Consider the following 21124-nt stretch of genomic DNA (forward strand, 5'->3'; position numbering starts at 1 on the left):
GAGTAAGTGATATACAAACAATCATTTGGGTGGTATAGTATTCCTTTAAATAATCACAGTTTTATTGGTTAGTCAGTGGCTGGAATGTTGCACCAAATGTCATCAACAAATGTTCAGAATGCACGAGTTTTTCACCTTTTGTCGGATGATGTCAGAAGTGACAGCTCTAATAGAGGAAGTTGGGTCCAAACTTAAGGATGTAATCACTCATAAGGGTTTGAACAGACCTCCAGGGACACAATATGCAATGGTAGTCAACTATGGTGGGCCATTAGAAAGGTAGGCTGACCCTGGGCCAGGCCTTATACAAAGAAGACACCCATTTCCGCAAACCCTTCTTTCACCCCCACCCTCTCCTGAACTCTGGCCAGTGAGGTCAGCATGCCTCCCCTCAGCATGACTGATGTGTGAATGACGAATCACTAGAAGCTGCATGTACAGGAGCGTCGGGGCTGAGCCAAGGCCAAAAGTGCTGTCTAATTATGGGGACCCGCCCCTGCGGAAGGGGAATGCCCTAAAAACACACCATGCTGGCCTTGTAATCTGCTTAATTATATTCCAATTGGAAACACATGTGGAGACAGGGAAAGAAATGAACACAACAAAATTATGGCAATGATATATTTTTTTTTTAATGCTGATAAGCGCTCATACACGTGCCATAACATCAACAGTGTAATAACATTAATTACAAAATGTATATCTGCGTAATATGTTATTTGATTGGGTTTTTTAGTTTACATTTACATAGGGAAACATTCATTTATGTACAAATGTTTATCTCTTAATATAACTACATCACAAGCTTCAGAATTGCCAGGATTGCTGGAGTGTCTTTTGAGTTTAGCGACTAACCACAATCCAACATTCTGGTTTCTAACTCCCTGCTATACCAGGAGTGTTATATTGATATGTTAATATAATAAACATAAATAAGAAGTCAATCATTTGACAGACAATTCAATTCAAATACAAGTTCCAAAGTAAAAAATACTAAAATGAGCTTCATCTACAGAAAATGGCGTTAAGTTTGAACTATTGTTACTTTTAAGCATCCTCTCTAAACTTCATATCGACCGACTAAAGGAAATACAAATCATACTGTACGGTTACTTCATCACTTGAGTTCCTTCACAAACACCTCTCAACGAAAACTTCCGTTCAATAGGGACAAATAGCAGGAATATATCCTTACCTATAGTTATCCAATGGCACAAAACGTTGTCAGATCAATAAAGAGAACTGCTATTCTCTCATCAAAACAATTATGTGACGGTAAACTGGCTCAGGATTGTCTCCACATTCAAGCAGCTGACAGAAATACCTTGTTACATTGAAGTAATTAGGGCTGAGACGTTCGACAGGAACATCTTTTTAAAAAAAATGGCATGGATACTTCTCCCTTGTTCGAGATCATGGCCTATCCCAGTGACTGGGGGTTATGTACAGTAAGTGACAAAGCCATGGGTCACATAAAGTCACATGAAGTCAGCCACGCACTCTCTCACACACATGCACGCACGCACACTTCTTCCCCTGAGACTGCTGTTGTGCTCAACTATCATATTAGAAATTAAGGCTGATCACTGAAACAGAAGAGACGAAAAAAAGGTGCCTGTCATGCTAAAGAACCAACAGAAACAAAACATAAACACAGTATAAGGGCCTTGTTGTCAGTGCATAATAATAATCACAATGTCGATAAACAGTCATTGTTCTCCTAATCAATAAATTAAACATGAATACAAAATATTACAAATTGGATTTTTTTTTGTATGACCTTCAAATAATTGCTTCATTTGGAGGCAGAGATAGTGCACACACAGTGAGGAGAAAATAGTCCCTTTTCAGTCCTTTAGTCTCAATACTGTCAATAAACCTCTCTTGTCTAAAAATGACATAATAAAATATAGTACAACTACCAGTATTGTACCAAATATCAGTATTTTAGCATTGCCTGTAACACCGAAGAGTTTGAACGCAACATGAGAAAGGATTTAACCTGTTTAAAAAAGACAAAAAATATCAGTAACCTTGTGTCAGCATGCACGTCATGTCGTTACACTGTATGTTCTTTATACAAACGTGTTTTGCTCAGTTCAAAATGAGTCAAGACGGGTGGTTTGTTTACAGTTTGTTGATACTGCTACCTTAATCTTCAATTACAGCTAGGACCCTTTAGACCTAGAAAAATAGGAAGCACTTTTGAAATGAACATCTGAATACAAACACACACACACACACACACACACACACACACGCTCTTTCTCTCACTTACACACACAGATTAGGTTTGTGGCATTTCTGAACAGTGAGTTTTCTCAGTGAATCGCACTCTTTGCTGAACCACAAAACCTGCTCCTGGCTCAACAGCCACTTTGCCTCGACTGGAGGAGCTAAATCTGACCTCTTGACCTTTCCTGCGACGGTCGGCCTCTTGCTGCTGGAAAGACCTATTTCCAAACAGAGGGCGAATTGTGTCGCTAACTGACACTAGAGTTTCCTTGTCTGGTCTTTTCACCATTATTTTCTAATGTGTGACCTCATTAAACAAATCAAAAACTTTCCAGCTTATGTTATTTTTAGAATCAGATCATGGGATTTTATACGAATACAAAAATAAAACACAAGTCATTAGGTCTGGTCTCTCTGTTTGATTTGATACACTTGATCTGAGCAGATCAGATCAAATATATGCACGCTCCCTCCCTGTTTGCCTCCGATTCTCAGCACTTGAAACATAATAAAGTGAAGCATCACTGCTGTGCTACACCTGGCTAACTTTGTACTATTAGGCCACTTTAAAAAAAGGGATTCATAAGATACTTGTTTGACATTGAGGGGCGGGTGGAGGTACAGGAGGAGGGACTGCTACATCAAAGCTGGGAGAAGGAAATAAGGGAGGGGGAGGGTGATAGATAAATAAATAAATAAATACTGAAAATGTACATTTCTTGTTCTTCTGTCATTGTGACTAACCCCACAGTGATCTGGGAAGTCTGCAAAAAATGTGATTATGTCATGTTAGCACCCTAGCCTTACCATTCAGTGCTATAGTGTGTATGGGACAGTGTATTGGGCATGTGTGTGGGTACATGCATTTGTCTCATAGTCTGGTCTGAGCCTCTGGGATATAGATCTCGATACTGTCTGCGCTCTCGGTGGCAGAGCTCTGCCGAACCGACGCGGCACGTTTGGCAGCTAGCAGGCGCTTGCGAGCCTCCAGACGCTGGCGCTCAGAGCTCTCCAGCGAGCGGTCCCTAGCCAGGGGAGGGTGGTGGCCCTTCAGGGGCTTCTTTGGCACGGGAGGGGGCATCCTTCTCTCCTGGACAGGAATGACAAATAGTCTTAATGACAGACCACTGAGTCCTCATGGCAAGCTGCAGCTAAACACAGTAAAGAGCAACACAACTGCAGCCAGCTGGCGTAAGGGTTAGAGAGAGCGGTGTAGCTGTTGTCGGCATAATGTCAAGAGCATGCAACTTTCAATGAGGTTATGGTTCACAGTGGCAGCCATTTGCATGGGGTAAGAGAGCACGGTGGTGGCCATTGCGTGAGGTAAAAGTGACCATTGGAGACGGGCGGCCCCAACGGTGCATGGCAGGTACAGTAGCTTCTCAAAAGCAGCTCACTGTCGACAACAAGACAGAACAAACACAAATACAAGTGGTGATGTCAGGCAGGCAACGTGACTGTATGCAACACATGTCTGCATGCTACAACAAAGCCTAGCTGTGAATCATCAGGATTTACAATTTTAAAGTATACAGTAATGACAGCAGGTAACATGCAAGTTAGTAAAGCATTCCCAAACAAACTGAGGTTAGATGAATCTGATGTTCGCCACGTGTGTCTGCACCTGAATTTCTGGTGGGGTCAGAGGTTTCCAGTTGTTGGCTTTGAGTTGGTGGAGTTCATCAAACTTCAGGCTAATGTTCTCGATAGACAGCTGGAGCATGTCCCAGAAACCTGCCAGGTCCTGGGAGATGGGCCTTGGGTGTGCATTTGGGTTCTGATACAACAAAGATTGCATATAAACACACACACACAAACACAGATTGTTTATATGCTTATCACACCCTTTGGGGAGATACTGTCGAAATCTGATGATTCAGTTTCACAGCAGCTGAATGAATCACAGTATTGGCTTTCAAGTGAGTCAAATGCATATGCACAATTTTTATTTTTTCTTTAATAATAAATGAGGCACTGACTGTAAATGCGTGAGAGTACTGGGTGTGTATCCAGAATATGCTTTGACTTCTTTATTACCCTTTATTTGAATCATACATTCACTGTGGTTAAACCAATCTGTCTGTTAAGTAACCATCCTTTATTCAGTATAAGTTACATAATTACTATAAATATAGACACTTTCTCATTTACTGGATTCTATATTGAATTCTATAATTAATAATAAATTAGTTTCCCTTTGCTTTCTTCCTCTTTTTCCAAATGGCAGGTCTTCATAGCTACGTTTACGTGCACACTAATATTCCATTTTTCCCATTAACACATGTTGGACATGCTGGTATTATTTGGCTTTTAATATCATTCTTGGGACATGAGTACAGCCCATTTGGAATATGCATCTCAATTGGGGTTTTTACCGAAGTTTGCAACACACACGGCCTCTTGTCTGTTTATGGTTGGCTCTTCGCGTTGTCATGGATACCTTGTAAACAAACAATCTCACCAACAGTTTTCAAGGCATGTTCAGAAAAGCCCACATTTCTGGTCAAAAGAAGAAACACACCTACTTCATAAGATAAGGACAGACTTGGATATTAACAGGTTTTTGGATATGCGCATCGCAATGCAGACCTTTTCAAGAAGGTGGTTGAAGGAATGAAAGAGGGTGGCTGTGTTTGCAGGACTGAACAAGTCTGTCACCAGTAGGAAACTCTTAGAAAATCCTGTTTTGTTAAGAATGAGCAAAATGACAAGCTTCTTCAGCTGTTCCACTTTCCCACATTTTGACGTGATAAATGACACGTTAGGGCGAGTCAATCGGAGTATGCACGCCAGCATGAAAACAGGAATATTAGTGGAATATTTATGACCATTAGCCATGTGAACAGCTAGCTTAGAGGGAATATTGTCTTTTTTGGAAGATTTGCACAACAAAAAGCTTTTGGCTACTATAATATTGAAATATATACATATTGGTATCAGCATCTAAGAAATTCTGTTTGTCAAGCTCTTGTTTTCACACAGCAAGTTCTATTTTTTGGATGTGAAAGACAGTAAGGGTGTGCAGATGCACACCCTACACTAGATGCATAGTAAATGAGCGCTGGACTGGCCTGTCAGGATGATTTGTGCAGGATGATGTCAGTGTTGGTGGGGGTGGGGGTTGGGGGGGCTGGGGAAGCATGCAGAGGATGAGGTGACACATACCAGATTCTCCTCACACAGCTCCCGGAACTGCTGGAACTTCTGGGACATCAGCAGCTGGGCACTCCCCACTGCACTGCGTATTTTCCCCAGGACTGCAGAAAGACACAGACGCACATGCATGCACACACACACACACACACACACACACACACACACGCACACGCACACAATTCACAATGCAATTACTCACAGCACCGCATACTGCAGGCATGTTGCAGCACTAACAGAGAGGATGCATTTGTGATGCCACAGAAAACGATACGCTAGAATCCTCTTTTTTCAGCGCCTCTCAGAAACAGAGCTCATTTATGGGAGTGAAATATTTACTGAAATGCACTAAAATTCTAAACCCAAAGAAATGCAAAATAGCAACCTTACATAACATACAATTCCAAATGCCATGTTTACAGCACATAGGAAATGTTTTAGTGGCTGACATGCATCAAAAAGAAACTTAAAATAATCAAGCACATGGCCCTAACATAACGTTATTAATTCATTTCTCTCACAAAGCCTGTTTTTAGACAAGGCTGTACTGCATAACCTGACTCCAATGTCAGTCCTATTGACTCAGATGTCCCTATGGAGAGAAACTGTCAGTGCATACATTTGTCAACATGAAGAAAAAACGGGATGAGACACTGAGAGGGGGGAATAATGAATCTGCACTACAGATACAATGTCCTCAGCTCCTTCAGAATATGTGTGTGTACATGTGTGTGCGCACATGGCAGCGTGGGATCTGGGAAAACATAACCTTGAGACAGCCTTCCTGCTCAGCACGTTCTGTGAGAGAATATCTTGCCTGGAACCATAACAGCACACTGGCTGCATAGAGAATGACATTTTCGGTAAGACATGAAATCAGCTGCGCAGTAAGGACAGGTATGAATACAGTGCCTACCACCTCAGGCTTGTTTGCTCAGTCGTGTATGTGCATGTAAGTGTATGTGCATAAAACATATTTAGAGATGTGAATGCGGGCATGCTCTGCAGTGTGTGTATGTGTGTTACGTCAAGATCAAATCGTCGCCTGGAGGAGCGCTGAGAGAAATCCCTGCACTGTGTTTGTGTGAGAGTTCATTATACAATGTGTCTAAAGGACAGATGTGTGGCTGGGGCCAGCAGCGGCCTATTGATAAGTATGCACGGTATGTCTGTGGAGGCCAGAGGGCCTGAGACAGGAACAAGCAGCTATTGTGGTCCAATACCATGAATACCAGCGTCCTCCAAATCAGAGGAGGAGAGGAGGAGAGGATGAAAACAGATCTAATATTAGTGTACAACAGACTCTCCTGTTTTCATATCTCAGCATTTAGACTCTGACTCAACTCACTCTCATCAGGCAGCTCATTCTCCACCTCATCCTGCTCCATCTGTCGACACCATCCTTCCATACGCTCCGTCTCGGCCTGCAGCAACTTGAGGAACCAGCGGCCGTCACGGGGGCACACCGATCGTCCCACAGCCTCCAGAGCCTCCCCCTCTGGTTCAGCCACGCTGTCCATCCATGGGTCTGGAGGGGGCAGGATCGAAGGGTCGAACCCCACCTCCCCGTAGTCGTCAGCGGCACAGGCGTGGTAGTGGTTACCAGAGCCCTGGATGCTGACGGTAGAAGAGGCGGCGTCCCGGGAGTGCTGGCGCGGCATGGTGGCACAGTGACGCGGTGGCAGCTCTGGGGCGTCTGTGGGGTCGTCAAGGTCGGCCTGCACCGCTGTGGTTACGCTATTGGAGCGGGTCATCCTGCGGTAACTGGGAAAGGAAGCAGAGAACCTTTCAAAGATCTGATTTTAAGCGACTGATTACACAAACTCAGATTTTATACTTAATACCACATTAGTGTTTCTCTTTTAGCAGTAATTATGATAATATTGTTTACACGCCGCTCTTGGAGGTGATCCCAGTATGAAAAATTGAAATGATCACAGCAATCTCATCACTGATAACGATGAATAGCTTTTGTAGTGTGGAACGTCTTTTGTGTGCGTGTGTGTGTTTTGTCACCTGGCTCATTCAGAGGCAACAGAGTGTGCAGTCGTCTGTCACACCACAAGCCCTGCTCTGGGGCTGACGCACGTACACAAACAGCACATGCACACAAAAGCACAACAACACACTCACACACCTGGGACCCCGCTCTACAGCTGGGTGTGCCATGTCATATCTGGCTCAGAGGCTCTGTGCCGCCGTCGGGCAGCCTTTGCCAAGTCCCTCCACACTATGTGCAACAGCAGACATACACACACTTGTGTGCAAAGATTAAATCAACACACAAATTTGGCTACGTTCTATAGAGCAGCTCACCACCCCAGTAATGAATGGGACGCCAGAGAGACGCGGGTGTTGAAGGGGGGGAAGACTTGCCAGCTAACTGCACAGTGATTGGAGAAGCCAGCAGTCTAATCACTGCAAGATTACAACTCAGAGTGGTGCATGACTCAAAGCACATCTTTTATTAACACGTACAAAAATATACCATGGCGCAAACAAGAGATGCACTTTGGTAGTATACATAAGGGCCCGCATGGACAGAGACTCCAAAGGTACAAACAAAGAGTGAATAAAAGTGCGCACTTATAAATTCTGGCATATCAAGCATGCCCTATCCGCCTGTTAAACATATGTAGATTTCATATTTGACTATTCTGCTGTCAAAACACAGGAAGTTATTAAGAAGTAACAACTTAGCCAAGCCAGAAAAAAAAGGATTGAATTGCAAGCCTGCTAGCTGTACTCTGATCCAAACATGCCCACAGTCTTCTCACACATGAACCTCAGCTTGACCTGCCTGCAGCATGACACACACAAATGATCACAGCTCCATCACGTCTGCCTCGGCCCGTCTCCGGACGCACACTCCTCCTCGAAGCAACCCATTCATCTCTCACCTCCCCTCTTCTCATTCATCTCCCCTCTTCCGTGAACAGAAAAAGAGAGAGCAAGAACAAGGGAGTGGCTTCGCCGAGATCAAACAGTGTGTATGTGCTTGATGTGTACGTGCAAGCAGCCAGCGAGTGTGTGTGTGTGTGTGTGTAAAGAGCAGTTAAAGAGTAACTCCTCCGAGCAGGTGTTCAGTTCTAATGACCTCAGCCTGCTTTCTATCGGCCTGCTAACAACTTCCTGCAGGGGCAGAGACGGGCAAGGCCAAACACAGCCCAGACAGAAAGACAGACATATCTATAGACAGGAGGCAGAAGAACAAGGAAGGGCGTTTAAAGAGAAAAGTCAATGTGAGGGAGAGGAGAGAAAATATCTGGAAGGTACGCAGAAGTAAAAACACAGAAAGTCCATGTTCTTTTTACAATCATGTGGCGAACATAACGGAAAGTTGTAAATCACAGCAGAGGTGGAGTCTTGCATTCCATATGCTGCTGCTGTCGAGGGCCCTCTTGACCTCCACTGTAGGTTTTTGTTTTAAACCAGATTTATTTTCCTCTCATCTGCACAGAGCGTGAGAAAGAAGTGCCAGAGCAAGCTGAGAGAGATATGTTGTAAGACAGAAAACACAGTACTACACAGCCACTTGTGCATTTGTGCGCCACAAATTGACATTTAAAAGTTGCGTATGCACCTGAGGCTTCATGTTTGTTTGCCTTACGCCAGTAATGACAAACCTTCAGTCAGCTGGGGCAAAAATAAAAAGACAGGGAGGTCTAGCTGTCCGTTTAGTTGCGTTTTCAAGATGGTTGTGCATATGGTTTTGTCACTACGACCACCTCCTCTGTGACTGCAAAGCCATCTGGTGACCACCAACCCCAGACCCTAAACCTGCAACACCCTAACCATAATCAGAATCTAGCAAATCCTATCTCACTTGTACATCACTCTTGTACTTTCTTTACATGCTTGAGATCAGATGCTTACTGTTTTCTTAACTTTATAAGCACACTGTATTATACATGTATCAAAAGCCTTTAGAAGTTGACCTGTAAACATCTTTGACGGAATAAATATGACACATGAATAAAAATAAACATTGCTGCACATAAAGAAATCTGTGTAAAGACGAGCATGTTGTTGGTTGTGTTCATCTACTTTACAACTCTCTTCCACTCCCTCTCAGTTAATCCCAGTTCAAACAGCGAGGTGAGGTTATGACCTGCGACTGCTGCATATAAACACACAGACTCTCTCTCTCTCTCATACACACACACACATACACACGCAGACACAACTGAGGCAGTTTGAGCACTGGAGCAAGGCCGTAGGAGTTTGGCACTCTCACTGTCTGGGAATCTAATGTAGGGGGCAGCATGCCCAGACCTCCCAGGTACACACACACACACACACACACACATACACATGCATGGATCAGCACACACACTTGCATGCCAACAGGTAAACACTCAAACATGCACCAACCAAAATACCCTCCCACCTCCTCCAAACATTAACCCGGGAAATGCACAAGCTGCAGTGCTGCATAACGTCCACGCCTCAGCAGACTAGAAGGTGTCTGGGTGAGTTAATATTTGACTTGGCAACTCCGGGAACTCAGAGCTTGGTCAGTCAGCTGAGACCTCCCCTTTCAGAAAGCCCCTCACATTCCCTGACACTGTGTAAGTGTGTGTTTTAAAGTGCTGGACTCAGCCCTCGCTGTGACCTTTGATTAAAGGTGATGTCGCTTTGAATTCCCGAAGCATGCCTTGGCTACGGTGCAAAACCAGCGCCGTGGCTATATTTGTCAACTTCCCTCACCAAACAGAAGGTCACTGTTTTGACAGGGCGAACGAAAGCAAGACAAAGAACCCATAAATGCCTGCGTGTCCCACCAGAGGCCTCGATAAGCCCGGCGCAATGCGAGCTAATGAAACAGTGCGCACACTGGGCTGCTTCTTCTCAAACTGGGAACATGTTGCAGAGTGAGAGGCTGGAGCTGACAGCACAGCAGTCTCTCAGTGCTCTCAGAACTAAACAAACCCAATAAAACTCCCTCCCTTTTTCTCCCTCCCTCCCACACATACGCAAACACACACACACAGACTCAAAGTAGCCTGAATCACAATGACTGGAGCAACAGATGGCTGTCAACTCACCCCCTCCACCTTCCCAGCTCCCTGCACCACATCCTCTGGCCCAGCTGTCACTTGGGGCCCCCTGGCTGAGGGGGCTCTGACGCCAACCTCCCCTGATCTGGAGACAGCTGCTGCAGGAAAGCCAGTGCAGGGGGGCAAAAGCTTGCACTGCACACTACAAACCTCTCTCTGTCTCCACAAACCCTCTTCCTGCTCATGTTATCTCTGCCTCATCCCTCCCATCAGACTTATCCAGTTTCGCTTTTACAGCCTCCTTCTCTTTCTCTCTTTGTCTCTCGACTCACCATCGCTCATCCTCCACCTGAATTCCTATCGACTGGAATTTAGACTGCTCCTCCGTTGGCCCTCCTTCCTCTGGGTCCACCTAAGAGGAGGAGAGAAACTGTCAAACTGCGTGCCAAAGTTTTATGTTAGAACTTCAACAGACACCCCGGCTAAGCCACAAACCTGGATCCCTATGGAGAGGCACTTGCGGAGCGCTTCCCTCTGCGCTTTGCTGTCTGTGGAGACATGCGCTACGGCAGAGGTGGTGGCGGTGGCAGTGATGGTGATGGTGCTGTTGGTGACGTGCTGGCTGGCGGGGCCGTGCACCTGAGCGTTAGCCGCCTCGATGGCTGCTGTCAGGGCCTTCATGCTGTCGATGCTCTCCGTGGAATTGGACAGGCCCGGCTGGGAGCTGATGCCCGTCCGGGGGCCGGAGCCCCCATCCATGTAGGCATCCTGAGCTGACTCGGTGCTGCTCTGTGCCGTGATGGATATGAAAGGTTTGGACGGGGTGGTCCGTGGTGGGACTGGGGGTGGTGTCTTCTTGTAGGTGGTGATGCATGATGACACTGCAGGGAGGAGACAAAGAAAGATGGAAGTATGAATGAAAGTACACATCCAGAAAAAGCTCTTACTCTGTTAAATAAAAGATAAGTTAAAACTTTCAGCTCAGTTTACCCTTCATGAGTACTATACAGCATGTGAAAACAGCTTGAGGGAGCTGTCTAAATTCTGAGAAAATAACCCAGATGATGCCATAATGACATCATCGGGGTTATTTCAAGCACCTATCACACATGCACTGCAAACATGAGATCATCTAGACCAGTGGTTCCCAACTGGTCCAGCCACAGGGTCCAGATTTCTCCTTAGTCATTAGTTCAAGGTCCCACAGTTAAATACATTCAGCATCATACTTGCATTTGGCCATGTGAGCAAGCTACTTTGCTGTCTCTGCCAAGAGCAGTCCGTTATTCACTTACTCTACAGCAGCAAACAGCACTTAAAATTAAGACTGTTTTGCTGGAAATTCACTGTCCTTCAAAATAAAGTGCATTTCTTTTACAAACTTGACATGTTTGTGAGTTACTTGCGGTCTATTGTGAGACCCACTTTGGACTGCGGCCCACCCGTTGGTAACCACTGGTTTAGACATTACCAGAGGAGCCATATGTAAGAATGCAAATGTCAGAATCAGTTGGCTTGGATATTAAATTGACTTTATCCTGCAAGACCCCTCCAACAAAGTCTGTGTAATGTCCAGTTGAGCCTATGTCTAAACAGAGCGGGTAAATGTCCTGATGGCAACGAAAATATCTAACTGAAGGCATGATGAGATTCAGGAACTACTGTCGGTAAGGGCCAAAATTGTCAGACAGATTCAAGGAATGGTAAGAGACTGTTGTTTATGACCAAAAATTATAAACCGGCAATGTGGCCACAGTGGTGATCTGCATCATGTCCTGCCTCCTGCACACCCTAACCAAATGCCACCCCTCGTCTAAACCAAACGGAGTGTTCCCAGTAGGTGCTTCTGACACAGACAATCTCCTGTTGTGTGCTACAATGTGCAGACTCGATTGTCCAGACATTGACGTGAGTCATATGAGAAAACAGAGCATCGAGTTAAGCTTGAAAGTTAAAATTTACCAACAAAAAAACCTGCAGTACATACTGAAATTGTCAATTTGAAGAGCCATTTAGGAGACAGGGTTGGGTTGCATTATGGGAAATGTGTAGTGTAGTTGAAATGAGACCCATTCTATGGAGCTGCAGAAGCACATAATGACCGCAAAGAAAATATAAATATCTGCAGCAACTACTGCACTACAATAGTAGACATTCATAAGTAGAAATCTGTGAATGAAAATATCTAAATATATCATGCATGCATGTTATGCAACATAGAAAGTAAGATTATGGAGAAAGTGGGTGTAAATATTGCAATCAAAAACACATAAATAATGGAGTAAAACAGAAGTGAATCACTGCCTGAGGGGAAAATGATTTTGGGGACAGCTGACACCCTGACAGTTTACCCAGAGGTCTTAGGTCTCTGTGTTGGAGTCAAAATGGACAGTAGATTAGGGGCAACTTTAACAAATCAGAGCCTCGTCTAGTAATAGGATTAGTATGTCAGTCACTTGACCCACTGATCTAGATGGTTAAGCCCTCTATGCACTTACTGTACACATCCAGAACAATTTGATGGTACCAGATATAGCCCTGCACGCTTGAGTGGCTCGCTGTTGTTTGCACGCAAGTGAAGTAATATTTATGAGAAAGCACAGAAGTTTAATTATATCATAGAAGCTAGAAAGCTCAGTACAGACTAAAGGCTTTGTATTAAATCCAAGCAAATAGATATTAAAAAGCATCACAGTGATGCTCAGTAACACTCTCCCTCTTTATGTCAGTGTTCTCAGGTTACAGCTACAGGTTGCGCACAGACAATGAAGCCTCTCACACACCAGCTCAGAAGGCTGTGCATAGAAACATACCAACAGACAAAAGAAAACACTGGCTGTCTGTAGAAAGACAAAAACAGTCACCTCCTAACTACATTATGCCTTGGAATCTCCTTCCTGGCCCGGTGTTATCATCAAAACTAGGTCGCTCTCTCTCTCTGCTCTGCTGCAAAACTAGGACACCGGGTTTCCTGGATCCCTTTTAATCCCTACAAAAGACAAACATCCTACGGTGGCGAGATCGCTGCTCTGTGCGCGGCAGACAACTGTTGCCAACCACACCCAGCACGAGCAGCCATGTCTAAAGCTATTAGTGCGGGATGTTGTTTGCTTTGTGTCTCGCCATCTCACTGACAGCTACAGAGAGGCCCTAACATATTGGAGGTGAACAGAGGGCTGACTTCATCCTCTTGGTTTGTCAGAGTCATCCGCCGCCCCTCCACCCACCTTCCTCCGGCCTCCTGCTCCGCCGGCAGTGATTGGATGATCCCAGACGAGATTTTGGTCAGGTTTTGACAAGCTGGAAAGTCCTCAGACAAGACGAAATGCTGCGTTGAGATGAGATCACAGTTGCTAATATGAGCGCCTTTGATGGTGGGTTAACAAACCACAAGAGAGACAAAAGAGGATGACTTACTGTATTTCCTTCTACAGCTCAATGTCATATGTTTTGAGGGAAACTGTATATGCAGGAATTCCTGCCAAAGACATCTTAGGAGGAATCATCTAAGCATGCCGCGATATGCAGCACTGTCTCAACTTCTCACAGATGTCTGGGGAACATGATTGACATCAGGGCTAATCTTCAGAAAGGTCGCCGAGTACAGACTCACAAGAGAACAGAAAATATTCAGTGAACACTCACATGCATTCAAACAGAGGGAGAGGGCGAGGTCCTGCCCCTATCAGGCGTGGAGGTTCAAAGGATAGAATGTCAGCCCCTTTCAGAGCGTCTATCCCCTGAAGTCATCTAAAAGTCACACTAGTGTGTGTGTGCGTGTTGGATGACTGTATATGCGTGTGTATGCACTCCCATCAGGCCCACAGAAGGGTTAAAGAACAGAGGGTTTTCATCCGCTCAATAAAGCGCTGTATGAAACAGGAGACGACGCGCTGTGTCCCACCTAGCTGTCACTGCGAGAGCCAGACATGCTGGAGAATGACAGGGGGGGTTTTGAATGCCTAGACAGGTTAAGTAAACACACTCAGGAGTCGGAACATGCCCACGCACACATGGATGCGCCACGCGGGCCTGCAGACATGCACACGCAGGCACACAAATAACATTGACAAGACCCAGCTTAACGTTTCAACCTCTCCACATCAAGGGAGACCACAGGCTTCCTGCCACTGATATGCTCTCCATTCATCAGGAGCTGTTGTCAACAGTGACTTGGCCCAGGCCTGTGACTTGTGTGCCATCAAACATTTAGCTAAAATGAATGGATTTATGTTCCTATGTTATAAAAACTCGACAAAGAGCCTGAATGGATTTTCTAATTCTTGCCTGCCTGACAGCAGTGAGGGGAAAGCATCTGACCATAACAACTGTCCTGATAAAACAGCAGCCAAGTTTCCAGTTTCCACAGAAATGATAAGAAAATAGTTTGATCTTCTCGCAGCCATGAGCACATTAGACAGCAACACTGCCCTGGACCTCCCACGCACACAGACAGTCAAGGACGGAGTGAAGTAGGAATGTGACGCAGAATTCCATCAGACCCTTAAGAAGGAATGTGGAAAACTCTCTTCACCAATAAACACTGACAGGCACACACACACTAAGTTTTTCTGTCACTCCATAATCTCAGGTAAGTGGAGCTTTGAATGCAGGAAAAAAAGACATCATTCATATTCTCTTGTGAACCGAGAACAACTTCCTCACTTAATGGAAAAGGAACTGTGGAATTTCATCTCCCTTCCCTCTCAGAGGTAGGCGCAGCCTGCTGCGAGCATTGTCATCCCAAAGAGAAGAGTTTGTGAATGACAAAACTCTAGTGGCTCTTTGCCAAATCCCTCTTTTGACAAATACTTCAAAAGTCCCATGCCGACAAGTTGGTGTGAATAGCGGTTCTTCTTGGCAGAGCACTCCCCCACCTCTGGGCGGCTTGATAATATCAAAGAAAGCCCTCTTCCCTCCCGTGAGACAAAGCAAAGTCTCCATTCATTTCTCCTGCCTGCAGAACAAAAACAGACTTGCTAGCCACCTCTTTTTTTGGCTCTGCTGATCACTGTGTCCCATTTGTGTGTCTGTATAGGTGTTTCCTTTGTTTAATCATCATGTTCATGTTACTGGACAGATTGAAGGCAGGCAGCTGCCTTGTAATCTCCAATCTGTGTATCTGTGTGATAGGCCACTTCAAAGAGCAGATGGTTTGGTTTAAGAGGCTAGCTAACAGGAACGGGCTCCCCCGCGCGGGGGCCAAGGGCAAATCCACCACCATCCAAACAAATACAAAGGCCCGGAAAGGGGGCGGTCAGTATGGGGGAACATTGACAGCTGAGCCCAGCTGCACTGTGCTTGGGATGAGGGTCTGCCAGAGGGGAGAGGGTAGAGAATAGTGAACAGAGAAGAGGAGCAGAGCAAGTCTGAGGAGGAGGAGGAGGAGGGATGAGGGTAAATCAGAGAGTTACTGCCTGGCTCCGTCTGCTCACTCTCTGTCCATTTGTCCATCTCCCTCTCTGTCATACACAAACACACACACAGACACACACACACGCACGCACGCACAGAGAACCAGCTGGAGTCCTTTGTGATGGCGTCACCATGGCGACACATAGCAACATGAAGTTTGCCGGGAGGCTTGGCATTTTACCAGCAGCAAGCAGAGGGGAGCTTCTGTTGCCCATTTGTTTACCTTGACAGGGTACACTGCAGCTGCACTGACACCCACCTAAACACCAGCCAACATGAAAACGCAGCAGGAATAATGGGTCGCAGCTAGTGTAAATTAAAAATCAAATAAACACCAGGATAACGCCGTGGAGAAAGCGACTGGGTGCCACTGTGTTACAAGTGAATATCCAATAATGTTTTTAGCCCTGAAGCGTGGGCTTTGTGCAGCTGAGTGCTGAACTCCACCAACCAGTTTGTCTTGGATCCTCGTCATAATAGCTTGTCACCGGCTTTCCGGGACAGTGTCATGGGATGACAATAACCTGGAAGGTTCACACAGGTTGACATTACACTGCTGTTCTGAACAACAATGCTGCGATACAAGGCACAGTCTACATGACTCAACACAGCCTCTATAGGCTCATATGAGTTACTGTAAAGGGAAGAGAAAAGATTTTAAAAAGTCTGATGTGTCAGAATAACTTGAAATAGCAGCTTGTTGCTCATCACTTATCACTTGCTAATCACTGCAGAGACACAACAAACCCTAGTCTGCACATACCGTACACAATGGCCCTTTAAAAAGTCCTCTGACAACCCTCTCACCTGAAAGTCTCCCAGACCCTCATGTCAGTCTCCGCCTCACAGCCACCAGAGGTCAGAGGTCACCAGAGAGGGTTTCTGCTTTCCAGATGCCTGAACTCTCTCAGACACAATAGCTCACTGTGTGTGCCTGTGTGTGTGTGCATGAGAGGAAGGTGGCAGTCTGCGAGCGCCTTTTAAAAAAGTATATTTAGCATGTGTGGGTGCTTTTTGGGGAGGGACCTTTTGTAAACATCCTGCACTAACTGCAGCATTTTAATCTTTCTTTCACTCGAGTTAAACATAAGCGCGCATATCAGTGCGAAACATTTGTTAAATATGCCTCCGGTGTCCTCCAGACCAACAGTGCTATCAACAAAGCCGTGTGCTCAGTGTGCCCCTTTTGACAGAAACCCGTGTCAACAGTGGGTAACTGCTCTGACAGGCTTGTGTCTCCTGAATCACTAGATAAGAGTGTGTTTACAACTGTCAGCCACACAGCTAAATCTGGCAGGCAGCTGCTGGCTGTTAGGCAATACATTCACTTCACTTAACCCACTTTCCTGAGCTTCAAGTTCAAATAGAAAGCCTGGTTACCTGCATTCCTCCTTTATGGCCTGACGCTCTCCTCGCCCTGTCAATCAGTGACAGGCAGGGAGAGACTTGCTGAGAGTTAAAAAGCCAAAGGGGTGGGGAAATTAAAGCAAGAGCTGACTTTCAAAACAGTCTTTAGTGATCACATTTATTCAAGATCCCTCCTGCCCTGTAGATCTAGTGTTTTAAAGTTATGTAGGGGAAGTCACATCACTCTTAAAATACATAACTGATTGTTTATATCCCTCTAAAATCTCAAAATAACTACCATTTACTCTAACAGTAGTGCTATCGTCAACATCAACTCTGTAAATAGCAGCTTGATGACATTTGTTACACTGTCAGGTGTAATCATCCAGGATTTGGTATAAATATGTAAACCCAGAGTTCCTCCCTGTACAGTCCTGAAGCATGTGAGCTAATCTCTTGAAGACTTTTCCTACATGATGGCAGTTTTCTCATTAGACCGGCTCTGTGAAGGCTCCAGGCCGTTTCCATTGTTCCATGTTGCTACTTGGCAAGGGCTTTACCCTGACTAGTCCACAACCACATGAAGAGACACATTAGTCTTTTGTTTCTGTCCAAAAGACCTGCCTCCAGGGGGTTGAAAGAGAGAGCACAGTCACTCGACGTAAGAGGAGAAGGAGAGAGATAAAGAAAGAATAACACAAAGAAAAGTGAGAAAAAAGGAGGAGAGAGAAACGGGGGGATAGCACAGAGGATAAGTTTGCCGTGCCGTTTCCTTCAGTTCCTGTACATTCCAGCTGCTTCGTGGGGCATAAACCTGAGCATTAGCCCCGGCGCTAAAGCTAACACGCCCACACATCTCACGCATGCTTTCACTGCACTCGTTTCCCACAGCATTGCTCACCGACTGACTGAGACTTTAAGAGCAGACTGACCTCGCTGTGCGGAGTGACACATCGCGTGTGCCGGCAGTGACAGCACGAGCAACTGTAACAAGTCGTGGCATACCTAAAAACAGAATCATGTAGCTGGGGGAGATCAGTTAGTCATTAAATGAAACTGGGTTTGTGATTGAGTAGTGACTGGGTCCACATAAATCTTGTTAAGGTAATGTCAAACACTGAGAGATAAAGATAGAGTTGAAGAAGACGGTCTTTAAAGGACAGTTCATCCCTGAATTCTAAAATAGATATGTTTCCTTTTACCTGTAGTGCTATTTATTAGTCTAGATTGTTTTGATGTGAGTTGACGAATGTTGGAGATATGAGCCGTAGAGATGTCTGCCTTCTCTTGAAATAATGGAATTGGATGGCACTCAGCTTGAGGTGCTCAAAGCGCCAAAAAAATACATTTTAAAAACTCAACAGCAATGTCCCTTTCCAGAAATCATGACCTGGTGACTCAAGATGATACACAGATGTTGTTGTGAGCAGTTTCATGTAGGAACTATTTTCTTTCTACACCCACCAACTGCATCACAGCTCAGAAGGAAGTGTGCATCTGCTCATGGCTGCCAGTGCAAAATGTAAACTTTAGCCCCTTTTACACTGCCAGATCTTCCGTGAATGTTGGGCTGTTTTGCCGGCAAGCTGCAAGCGTTTACACACACAGAGCCGGATTGGCGAGTTGATCCGAGGTGCCCAATTTTCTGCCTCGTAGGGTAGTCATATTGGCGGAACCCTTTTAGTTTAAACAGACCGAGGCTGCCTTCCGCAAAGGGTAGGGCTGTTGATGACTTGTGGGAGGAGCTGTTGATGACACCGCACGTGCGACCCACTGGTGGGGGATAAACAGGAAACAGCTAGAATGAACAGCTAGTAGCAAGAGGGAAACGCAAACCTGACAGACACTGTAAAGATGAGCAACTGGGGAGACAAGGAATTGCGCGCCCTCCTTGCCCTCGCAAACGAAGAGGCCATTAACCATCAGATGACGGGAATGGTGAAGAACGGGCTGACTTACGAGAGAATTGCCGAAGGAATGACTCGCTGCGGCTTACGTCACACGCTGAGCTACACGTTTTGTTACTTGCTCACGCCCCCCATTGCCCTGAAAAAGGCACATTCTGTATAAACAAAAGTAGGTAGGCGGCATTTTGCCGCACTCCCCGATTTTGTTTTTATACTGCCAATGCTGAAAAAAGACTGATTGGGCTTTCCTGCAAATTTGCACAATTCCTGTTTAAAAAGGGCTTTTAATTGCGTCCTTCTCGGCTGAGCTGTAACACTAGCTAGCTCAGTGGTGCTATGTGAGCTAGCAGTAGATGCTTCTTTCTGTGCGGTGATACAGTTGGTGGTAGTAGTTCGGAGTAAAAAAAATAGTTCCAACATGAAACTGCTCACAACAAGGTCTGTGGATTATTACACCGGGTCATGATTTCTGGAAAGAGACATTGCTGTTGAGTTTTTCAAATGTATTTTTTTGGCACTTTGAGCACCACAATCCAAGTACCATCTAGTTCCATTATATTCGAGAGACGGCAGACATCTCTATGGCCGATATCTCCAACACTCTGTAACTCACACCAAAACAATCTTGTCTGATAAATAGCACCACAGGTTGGAGAAAAAATAAATAGTTTTGATTTTGGGGTGAACTGTCTCTTTAATGGTGGCATCTAGTCCTGCTAAGTGGATAATACAGCCCACTTAAGCCAGTGTCTGCTCAACTAAAAATACCCACAACAACACAGCAATGTTGCCACCACACTGTCTCCCAGTGCTAAACACAGCTCCCTGATAAAACATGACAGACTGTCCACAAGAACTGAAAGTCCGCAGAGTTACGGCCAAGTACCGGAAAACATAACCGCAAGCCTGGGGAGTAATGGACTCTGGGTTAAAAAATAGCAAACACACAGCAAGACAGACAAAAGGAAAAGGGTCTGACACACACACACACACACACACACACACACACACGGGAATCAACCTTAAGTGAGTGGGCTGAAACACAATGCCGATGTCATGTCATTACATGAAGGATCACTGCTTGCTGCAGCTGCTATTTACATATAAATGCAGCAGAATGTGGTCAAAAGTTCACTTTTTCTTTCCGTGGTTTGCATGTAACAAGCTCTCTGGGGATTAACTACAAGAGGTAAGAAAAAAAAAAGAGTCATAACTTGATTCATAAAATGACCAGGCACAAAAAGGAACAGGAAAGCTGGCTGACAGTTTTTACAAGCGTTTGAGTTTACTCTTCCAGGAATGCCGTGAAACATCAGCGGCGGGTGTTGTTTCACAGTCCTGTTTTTTTTCTCTCTCTCTCTCTCCTCGCATTCCTTCCTACTTTCCCCCTGTTTGACGTTCTTTGTCCTGACCACTTGCACATGGAGGGGAAAGGAGACACTGGCGGGCTTAATCCACTGCCAGAGGCATGCTAAAGCCATCTGGGCCCAAAACCAAACGTAAGGCCTTCTGCGTCTCCTATATGAGAGGAGGAACGGGGCAGGCGGGGGGAGGATGGATGGAGAGAGGGAGATGGAAAGTTAAGAGAGAGAGAGAGAGAGAGAAAGAGGAAAATGAGAGGAAAAAAAGAAAAGGTAGGAGGTACAAGAGGGGCTTTGGGGGGATTTGGAACAAGAACCAGGCTACACTGACGCATACTGTCTTTTGTGGTTTCCAGTCCTGACCCTCTGACCCTATACATCCTGTTGAAGCGGAGGAGGGGGGCGGAGGGAAAGACGAGATGGCAGCTATAGGCACTGGCTGCATGTTTTTGCATCTGTGTGTGTCCAAACTAGCTGGCAGGGCAGACAGCATGCATCAGGGTAAATATGAATATCAGACTGGATGCTGCAGATACGTGCCTTTCAGGTGTGAATTTTCACACCCCTCTTTCCTCCCTTCCTACGTGTTTACATCCACTCCCTGCAGAATCTTGTGGGGGGAGGAACAATAGTCTCTCCAACATTCCCACTCTCCTGCCGAGAGCACTCGTTTGTCTCCTGCATTCCTTTCCCCATTCATCTCTTT

The 21124-nt window shown here is 45.4% G+C and overlaps 1 protein-coding gene across 3 annotated transcripts in view; it reads right to left on the reverse strand.

The window, feature by feature from the left end:
* Positions 1–616: 616 nt before the first annotated feature.
* dlgap1b (discs, large (Drosophila) homolog-associated protein 1b) overlaps positions 617–21124 on the reverse strand; it is a 117205-nt gene continuing 96697 nt past the window's right edge. For 2 of the 3 annotated variants that reach the window (XM_050057293.1, XM_050057292.1), the window contains exons 7-12: positions 10884–11269; positions 10721–10800; positions 6737–7152; positions 5401–5492; positions 3860–4012; positions 617–3325 (exon numbers count right to left, since the gene is read on the reverse strand). In XM_050057293.1, coding sequence (XP_049913250.1) covers positions 3107–3325; positions 3860–4012; positions 5401–5492; positions 6737–7152; positions 10721–10800; positions 10884–11269 — 1346 coding nt within the window. In that variant the 3' untranslated portion in view covers positions 617–3106. Of the gene's footprint in view, positions 3632–3859; positions 4013–5400; positions 5493–6736; positions 7153–10720; positions 10801–10883; positions 11270–21124 lie in introns of all 3 variants that reach the window. The other variant, XM_050057294.1, reaches the window with a different exon arrangement.

This window comes from Epinephelus moara, chromosome 11, assembly GCF_006386435.1.
Source record: "Epinephelus moara isolate mb chromosome 11, YSFRI_EMoa_1.0, whole genome shotgun sequence".
Lineage (NCBI taxonomy): Eukaryota > Metazoa > Chordata > Actinopteri > Perciformes > Serranidae > Epinephelus > Epinephelus moara.